Raw genomic sequence first — 8,558 nt, 5'->3', positions numbered from 1 at the left:
TGATCAGCTAAAGTTATAGTAGGCTAGACTGATGTATGGCTTAGGGATTGACAATCCTTATGAATGCCAGCTCTCGCCAACGATCAGTTTGAGAATGCCGAGGATGGCCTTACAAGAAGAATCAATTGCAAGGATCCAAATGAAGTGTAGCAAGTGGCTGAAGTATGATATGCTTGGAGCTGGCGCACTGATTTGTGTCAACCTACCAACAATGAAAAAGGGAACAAAAGAGGAAAAACACTAAAGATGCAAACATAGTTAAATAGGAGATAATCTCGATTACTTGCAGAAGATCTACAAGGAGATCTAAAATCAAGTCAATCATTTGCCTGAAATCTAAAGCTGACTCTTTGAGACAAATGAATGCAAAACTGCAAAGTGTTTGCAGCATGGGAATCAGCATCAATCCAATTACATTGCAGTAGATGCAGTCTACAGATAAGAAATCCCATTGCTTGCTCATTAATCATAAGCTGTGGATCATTGGCAGGAAAGCTTTATCCATGGAACTGGACAACAACAAGATGTGTAACCTGGGCATTTGCAAGGTTGTGTAGTAAAGTGCTACTCAGAAGCAAGGATAGCAAAGCTGAATTCAAGCCCAAGCAAGAGATTGAAATCATTGCAGGAGGCACTGCCCACTATTGGAAATTGACCAGGGATTGAACAGTGCTCTACTACTGAGCTACCTTGGTTATGTGATATCTTGACTGTTGTGTTTGACCATCGAATGAATTTTTATCCATGAGATTTTGGTCAATGTACAACCAAAAACAATGCATCTCCTGGAGTTTTAGCTGGCACTGGTGTCTGTCCGTATGTTGTATGGCTTGCCACCGTAACACTCCCATTCGGGCAGATGCCAAGTGCAGCCCAAAACTGAGAAAATTTCAGTTGGGAGAGTGCCTTGGTCAGAACGTCAGCAGGCATGTCCTGAGTAGGACAATGCACAAGCTCGACGATTCCATCTTCATATTGGTCTCGAAGAAAATGGTGTACTGTGTCCATGTGCTTCGTTCTTGACTTGATCTTGCAATTCTTGCTTAAGGCAATGCAGCCTTGATTGTCAAAATAGATCGCTGTTGAACCTGGAAGAGAGTGTTCCAAGTCTGATAGAAGACGTTGAAGCCTGCAAGCAGCACTAGCGGCCATATACTCAGCTTTGCAACTAGAGCAAGTCACAACACTCTGTTTCTTGCTGCTCCAAGAAAGAGCTGCTTGTTGCAAGCTAAAAAAATAGCCTGTCTGTGATCTTCGTGAATCTGGGCAACCAGTCTAGTCCGAATCACAGTAGCCTTGTGAATTTTTGGCATGTAAAGTAAGCCAAAAGAAGTGGTAGCTTACCGAAAAATTCTTTTTACTGCTTGCCAATGTGTAGGGCCTGGATTGTCAAGAAACCTGCTTACCATGTTCACTGAGAAGGCAATGTCTGATCGTGTGCACACCACCGGGTACATCAAGCTTCCCACGGCACGTCGGTAAGGAGCGTTCGCCATTTTCCTCCTATCCAAATCTGTAGAAGGAGACGTATCCTTGGAAAGTCTTAAAGTCTTAAGCCAGCAACCATTGGCGTGGGTGCAGGCGCACAAGAGTCCATGGCGAATCATTGCAGGACATCTTCTTTGATGCAGAAAGCGGCAGCCATCTTGTCTGCGATCAATCTGGATGCCAAGGCAGTAACAAGCTTCACCAAGGTCCTTCAAGAGAATGTCTCCTGGGACCTTGTAGCCTCATCAAGCTCTCCATTCAGGAAAGCCATCATGACATCCATCTGGTGTGCATAGCTGCTAAAGCGAGCAAGGTGCAAATGGTAGTCAGCTTGACCACCGGGCCAAACGTCTCAGTGTAATCCACACCAGCCACTTGAGAGTAGCCTTTCGCCACCAAGCGAGCCTTGTGGCGAGAAATGGTGTGGTCTGGGTTGAGCTTGATACTAGGAATCCACATGGATTTCACTAGTTTACGCCCGGCCGGAGCTCTTTCCACCAAGGAGAAGGTGTTGTTCTTGAGAAAGGAGTTATACTCCTCATCAAAGGCTGCAACCCATTTGTCTTTGTTAGGAGAGGCAAGAGCATCGACATAGGTGCGAGAAACTTCCGGAATGTCCACTCCAGCAAGCAATGTCTCAACCAAGCCTTCAGAAATGTCTTGAACGCTCCGATACCATGTTGTGTTTGACCATTGAATGAATTTCTATCCATGAGATTTTGGTCAAACCAAAAACGCTGGCATCCGAACTGGCACTTGTGTCTGTCCGTACTTCATACGGCTTGCCACCGTAACATTGACCACGCAGATGAGACATTGATAAACGCCTCGGTGACAACCAGGCTTAGGAAGCCACTGTGACGATCAATGGGCAGACTGTGAAAGGTGAGGTTGTTTCCCTGTTTCCCAGGAAGCCTTGGGTGGCTGCTGTTGAGCTCTTCGAACCGGTAAGCTACTGCTTCAATATCCTGATTCATCCTGATCGGGTGTTTTTCTGATTCAGTTGGAACTACCTCCTAAGGTGCCTTGGTCTGCCTCGAAATGAAGAGGTGGTTTTTGTGCGGCGGGCTGGGGAAGTTGAACTCCCTGCAATCCTCAAGAAGCACTACTTACCAGATGAAGTGGCTGGCATCGTCACTGGTGTCCAAATGGGTGATGTTATCGTTGAATGGGATTCACATTCAAGGAGCATGAGGCTGAGTGGGATTGTTGTCAAGACGGAGAAAGATGGTTCTGTGGTGGGGCTGCCCGTGGATGACGCCACGCTATACTGTCTTGAGGCGGACAAGAAGAGCTGGTACCGAACAAAATACCCAGGGCGACTCTTGGCAGTGGGGAAGTATGGGTAGTTGGAATGGTATGTGGCTGGTTTACGGTGGTTTGATTGTTTAAGTGAAGAGCTGCTTTTGCTAAAGTTGTCTCTTTTCAAACTTTAAAACGCTCTAACACTACCTCGAGTCTCGATGGAAATCACAAGCACTGACATGGTACAAGAGCAAATGGATGGCGGAGATTATCTCATGAAAACCATCAACGACGACAAAACCACGTCTAGGTGATCATTGCAAATACCTTTGCTGAGTTTGTTAGACTCCCGTTATCGGCATAAGCTGCGAGCAGTGAGTTCCAGGATCCCACATTACGGTAGGCTATTGCGTCGAACGCCTGCATGGCTGCCTCAAGGTGGCAGCTTTTGGAGTAAACGGTCAAGACTGCATTGCAGGAAACCGCGAAGAACACCTGCATGGCTGCCTCGAGATGGAACTGCTGGCCGTAGGCCGAGCTCAAGGCCGACCAGGCCACCCTGTTCCAGTCAGGCATCCTGTCAAACAGGCACTTAGCATCTTCCGGATGCCCACGCTGGGCATACGCGTTAGTTACCATAGTGCTCCAGCACACGATGTCTCGCGGGAGAGGAATCAAATACTTTTTGCGCTCCTTGCAAGTCCCCAACCTCGCCAAAAGCTTCATCATTGCCGTGAAAAAAACCACGTCCATCTCTGGCATAGATTAAAAGCATGTTTGAGCCTCAGCACAATGCCCCGCTACAACATTTCCAGCTACGTTGAAACATCTCGGTAAGGCATTTACAAAAACAATTTACGAGCCTCTTGAACAATGTGTACGCTTGTAAAAGTGTATTCCAGACGCTACGTACGGACATCATATTAAACAAGGCCGTTGAAAATTAAAAATGCCCTTCTTGGGCATTTGCGAAAAGAGGAGTAGTCCACGAAACGACGTCCCTCTCCGGCATCTTTTGAAACACCACCATAGCTTCACGAAGGTTACCGAGCCGGAAATGCCCACACAGGATTGTACAATGTCCTTGTCTGTCGAAGGCATCCTGTCAAACACCTCTCTTGCTTCCCGCAAGCTCCCATTGTCATAAACATTGGGATGCTTGATGGCCTCAAAAGCCTCGCGTGCAAGCTCCAAGTTTCCAAGCTTCCCATACCTGTGAATCAGCAAGTTGGAGCGATATCTCGCCCTTGAACCGTCGAGATCGGGGCAGGAGCAGCAGGGCGATCCAGTTCTTAGAGGCAGAGCAACCATCGCCTCATCGCAAACTCTCAGCCGACCTTCTTCTCCTCTTCGAGATGTTTATACTTTTCCTGGGCACTCCATTTTTCATCGCATACATGTTCGCAAGGAGGACATAGGCGGCTGAATCTTCGTTTTGGCCACCCAAGAGAGCCTTAGCTGCGTGAGCACCATGTTCCAAATTGCTGTAGCTCGTCGATGCACCCAGCAAACATCGCCAGTCCATCACCTCCGCCTCGAATGGCATGCTCGCGATAAGCTCCTCCGCCTCCCTCAGATGCCCGGCCCTGCTCAAGAGATCGATCATACATCGGTACTGGAGCTTGTTTGCAACGATCCCATAATCGACCACCATCTCCGCGAAGCAACGCAAGCCATCCCAAACCTTTCCAGTGCGTCCACACACGAGAAGAACCAAGGTGAAGCAACGATCGTCCGGTCTCTCCTCTTCAACCTTGATCGCACCATAAAGATCCAGCGCGTTTTGAAAATGCCCGTTATGCGCATAAGCCGAAATCATGGCGTTCCAGGCAATTGGATCTTTATCTGGCATTTGATCAAATATTTTCTTGGACGCCGTGACACGACCACTTTGCCCGTAACTTGTTAGCATGGTGGTTACTGCAACCAAGCCCTGCACAGGCATTGTATCAAACAGAAACTTCGTATGTTCCAGATGCCCGCTTTGGGCATTTGCTGAGAGGATTGAGTTCCAGGAAATAACATCGCGTTCCGGCATCCAGTCAAAGATATGCCAAGCCTCATCAAGATGCCCGTTACGGGCATAGGTGCTCAGCATCGCATTCCAGCTCACATTGTTCCTCTGCGGCATCCCCTCAAAGATCACCCGCGACTCGAGGATGTGGCCGCTCTCGCCGAGCGCGGTGAGCATCGCGTTCTCGGACACGAGATTGAGCTCCGGCATCCGGTGAAAGATCCGCCTCGCCTCGTCCACCGAGCCCTCCTCGGCGTGCATCGCCAGCATGATGTTGCACGAGACGAGGTTCGACTCGGGCAGATCAAGAAAGAGCTTCTTGGCGGCGTGGGCGTGGCCGTTCTGGGCGTAGGCGCCCAGCATCGCGTTCCAGCAGGTGAGATCGCGCTCGGGCATGCGATCAAACACCGTCCTCGCGTGATGGATCATGCCGCGATGGGCGTACTCGCAGAGCACGGCCGTGGAGGAGATGAGATCCCATTCGGGCATGGCGGAGAAGAGCGCCACGGCCTCGTCCCAGTGGCCATTGTGAGCGTAGGCCCCGAGCATAGCGTTCCAGGAGACGTGATCGCGCTGCGGCATGGAATCAAACAAGCGCTTGGATTCCTCGAGCTCCCCGTTCTTGGAGGCCGACGAGAGCATCACGTTCCACGCAATCCTGTCCCTCGCCGGCATCGAGTGGAAGATCACTAGCGCTTTCTCAAGATGCCCAGCACGGGCAAACATGGCGAGCATTGCGGTCCAGGAGACAAGATCGCGCTGCGGCATCGCGTCGAACAAAGACTTGGAGTCTCGTAGCTCTCCGTGGTGCGTGCTCGCAGTCAAGACTGCGTTCCAGGAGACGAGGTTGCGATCAGGCATGGAGTAGAAGATCTCTTTGGCATTCGCAAGATGCCCGTTAGCGGCAAGTGCTGTAACCATTGTGTTCCACACGAAGAGATCGTGCTCCGGCATGCGATCAAAACACTTTCGTGCTTCGGAAAACTGCCCAGATTGACAGTACGCAGCTAGCATGGCAGTCCACGAAATAATGTTCCTCTGCGGCATAGCATCAAAGATCGTTTTCGCTTCTGCAAAGTGCCCGTGCTTGGCATATGCTGCAAAGATGGCGGTCCACGAGACATACGTCCACTCCGGCATTCTATCGAACACCTCCTTGGCCTCGCGAAGCCGAGAATTCTTCGTAAACACGCCCAGCATCGCGTTCCACGACACTGGGCACCGATCCGGCATCGCATCGAACAGCTGCTTGGCCTCTTCCACTTGCCCGGTCTTGGAGTATGCTGAGAGGATGATCACCCACGAGAAGGAGTTCCTGTCCTCGCCCATGCGCTCGAACACCTCCCGCGCCCTCCTGGTGCTGCCGAGCCGCCCATACATCTCGATCAGCTTGTTGGCCACGAAGGCATCCGCGGCGAGGAATTTGTTGCCGAGGATCTGGGCGTGGAGCTCCTCGCCCTCGCCCAGGCTCTTGCAGGATTCCATGCGCTCCAGGCATTTGGATTGATACATTCTATCATAGTAGAGATTAAGATCTTGTAGAGCAGCGGGTGAGAGAAGAAATTTTCACCTCAGCTCAGCTCAGCTCAAACAAAAAAAAACAGGGGATATAAGCTCTATCTCTCGATCGATCAATCGAGAGCTTTGGGATCGATCAGTAGTACTGCGAGGCGGTGTTGCCAGTGTAAGTTCTCCCGAATTGCCAGTCCCCGGGCGCGACATTGTAGGCGGTGACGGTCCTGCCATCGCTGGTGGTGACGCGGAAGGAGAGCGCCTGGCCATTGAGATTGCTTCCCTCCTCCCAGTTCTGGCCCCAGTTCCGGCTCATGGATCGCCAGCCGCTGCTAGATCCCTTGATCGACACGCCCACGACGTCGCCCATGCCGCCCACGTTCGTGACGAGCACCAGATTGAAGTAAGTGTGGCCATTGATCGTGAAGCGAATCCCTCCCTGCCGCTGGCACTTGACCCTGGATCGATGGAGCATTGGATCAGAATCCATCCGATCAAACCAAGATCGCTCCTGCAAGCGATCGAGGAAGAAAGTTGGTTTACCTTCGGTACTGGATCTGGGCGTGGCCGTTGGGGATCCTGGCGATGCGAGAAAATGCCGGCTGCGAGAGATCAAAGTGGGGCTTGGGCGGATCACACCAGCCGCCATTGCTCCCCGGTGGGCAGAGATTGGTGGCGGTGACGACGACGGAGGGATTTCCCGGGAGGCACGCTGGATCGCCCCAGCACCGGACTTGGTAGCAGGCTCCACACACATTGCCCCCGCGGAAGAGAGGGGTGCTTAGAGCAGTGGTGATGGTTCCATAGCCGGCGCTCAGCTGGTTTCCATAGCCGCAAGCTCCATCTGCAAAACCAGATTTTGTCGAGAGGGAGTATATAAGCTCGTGAATAAGATCAAGATCAAGGAGTGGAGAGAATTGGATCGTACTGTTTGTCCCAGATGCGTCGCTCCCACCGTAGTAAGTCGCGTGGGCTCCCCATTGCCATGATCCTTGGCTCCCGCCTCTGCCATATTTGTGGTGGCCACCCGGCTTCTTGGCATCGGCATTTGCAAGGAGTGCTGTAGAAACCAGGAAGAAGATCGAGAGAGCAGTGAGCAGCGGCTTGGAGTCCATGATCCTGTGCCTGCATCCACGAAGCACAGGACTTATAAACAACGTGATCTCGTGTAGAATCGAAGCAGCAGTTGGTCAAGATTGTACAAGATTTATGAGCTGCAAGCCCACAATATTCTCGGAGAAAGCTCCACTAGTGGAGTCACGGGAGGAGAAGAAAAAAGAGAAGAAGTCTCACCGCAAAACTGACTCCCTCGCAATCTTCCTGTGCTCGTCTGGTCGTCACACTACGAACTTGAGACTTTTTTATAACCCATGATCCACTGGAGACAATCCCACTAGTAGCAAAAACAAAAATTATGATCGCAACTTCTCGACGTGCCAGAGACCTTTAGCAATTCACGTCTCTTGGTAAATACTCTAGAAACATTGAGATGAAAAAGAAAGAGTTTTGGTTTGAATGCAGGTGTTACGCACACTTCGCTTTGAATCTTTTCTTGAATTACGCTTTCTCCCGGAAAGCTGGTGCGTTCATCATTCCAGTGTTGCAGCTCAGTTCACACACTCACTGATCTCGTGAGAAGCAAGCAAAAAGTCTAGTGCTTTGTTTCGCTAGTTGCCGGGTCACTGTTCCTTCGGTGTTCGTATTGTGGCCAACAAAAGAAGCGTTTGCTACTTGTAGTATACTTGGGCCTCAAGATATGGGGAACAATGGGGATAGATTTTGGAATCTCTGATCCAGTGCTTGGATCCCAAGTCAAGACGGTTGGTAGTTGCTGGATTGATTTATTCCGCCGCTTATAAGTTTTTGATCATGATTCGTGTCTGCCGGCGGACCCCCCTTTTGACAAACACATCGTGAAACATGGCCCCTATGTTGAGCAATTTCAAATCCTCTTTTACCTTTTTCTGGTCTTTGTACCTTTGTGATGGTAGAATTCTCGAATACAATTTGATCACAATGTTATCTGGGTCGAAAAAGATGGGCTGCAGACCTAGTGGCCACGCACCAACAGTGATCCTCTCAAGCATCTTATTTGGGGGATGGAGTAAAGAGATTCGTCTTCTGGAATGGATTTATAGTTCACTTAAGTAAAGGATATAATGATTGTTATTCATTTAGATTAAACATATATTTATAATTTATAAAGAAATTCATAACTTATAAACTTTTCTAAACACTTTCTAGTATATTTTAATTTACACTACCATCTTACATTAAACATGTTTACAATTATTGATCA

General features: G+C 49.8%; 3 protein-coding genes across 3 annotated transcripts; all 3 read right to left on the bottom strand.

The window, feature by feature from the left end:
- Positions 1 to 3,039: 3,039 nt before the first annotated feature.
- On the bottom strand, positions 3,040 to 4,044 carry LOC112342499 (pentatricopeptide repeat-containing protein At4g02750-like). The gene is made up of 2 exons (XM_024664422.1): positions 3,781 to 4,044; positions 3,040 to 3,453 (listed from the first exon to the last, which is right to left on the bottom strand). Exons 1-2 carry the CDS (start codon positions 4,042 to 4,044, stop codon positions 3,040 to 3,042), a joined length of 678 nt encoding a protein of 225 aa, XP_024520190.1.
- Positions 4,045 to 4,048: 4 nt separating this feature from the next.
- On the bottom strand, positions 4,049 to 6,232 carry LOC112342498 (pentatricopeptide repeat-containing protein At4g02750-like). Its single transcript, XM_024664421.1, has one exon. It carries the CDS (start codon positions 6,230 to 6,232, stop codon positions 4,049 to 4,051), a length of 2,184 nt encoding a protein of 727 aa, XP_024520189.1.
- A 24-nt stretch (positions 6,233 to 6,256) lies between these two features.
- On the bottom strand, positions 6,257 to 7,585 carry LOC9662904 (expansin-A11). Its single transcript, XM_002990587.2, has 4 exons — positions 7,553 to 7,585; positions 7,188 to 7,384; positions 6,803 to 7,103; positions 6,257 to 6,717 (listed from the first exon to the last, which is right to left on the bottom strand). Exons 2-4 carry the CDS (start codon positions 7,372 to 7,374, stop codon positions 6,402 to 6,404), a joined length of 804 nt encoding a protein of 267 aa, XP_002990633.1. The 5' UTR covers positions 7,375 to 7,384; positions 7,553 to 7,585; the 3' UTR covers positions 6,257 to 6,401.
- Between the last annotated feature and the right edge of the window lie 973 nt (positions 7,586 to 8,558).

Source organism: Selaginella moellendorffii, unplaced genomic scaffold (genome assembly GCF_000143415.4).
Source record: "Selaginella moellendorffii unplaced genomic scaffold, v1.0 SELMOscaffold_110, whole genome shotgun sequence".
NCBI classification, from domain to species: Eukaryota; Viridiplantae; Streptophyta; class Lycopodiopsida; order Selaginellales; family Selaginellaceae; genus Selaginella; species Selaginella moellendorffii.
The sequence above is the reverse complement of the archived record's forward strand: the minus strand, read 5'-3'. Positions and strand labels throughout refer to the sequence as shown.

Excerpts from the sequence above, each read along its gene's own strand:
- LOC9662904 (XM_002990587.2), bottom strand. The coding sequence starts at position 7,374 with ATGGACTCCAAGCCGCTGCTCACTGCTCTCTCGATCTTCTTCCTGGTT. Across the intron at positions 7,104-7,187 it reads CGACGCATCTGGGACAAACA|ATGGAGCTTGCGGCTATGGA; the intron begins GTACGATCCAAT and ends CTGGTTTTGCAG. Across the intron at positions 6,718-6,802 it reads GCCCAGATCCAGTACCGAAG|GGTCAAGTGCCAGCGGCAGG; the intron begins GTAAACCAACTT and ends CCATCGATCCAG.
- LOC112342499 (XM_024664422.1), bottom strand. The coding sequence starts at position 4,044 with ATGGTTGCTCTGCCTCTAAGAACTGGATCGCCCTGCTGCTCCTGCCCC. Across the intron at positions 3,454-3,780 it reads GTGTGGGCATTTCCGGCTCG|CTTTTGGCGAGGTTGGGGAC; the intron begins GTAACCTTCGTG and ends GCAATGATGAAG.
- LOC112342498 (XM_024664421.1), bottom strand. The coding sequence starts at position 6,232 with ATGGAATCCTGCAAGAGCCTGGGCGAGGGCGAGGAGCTCCACGCCCAG.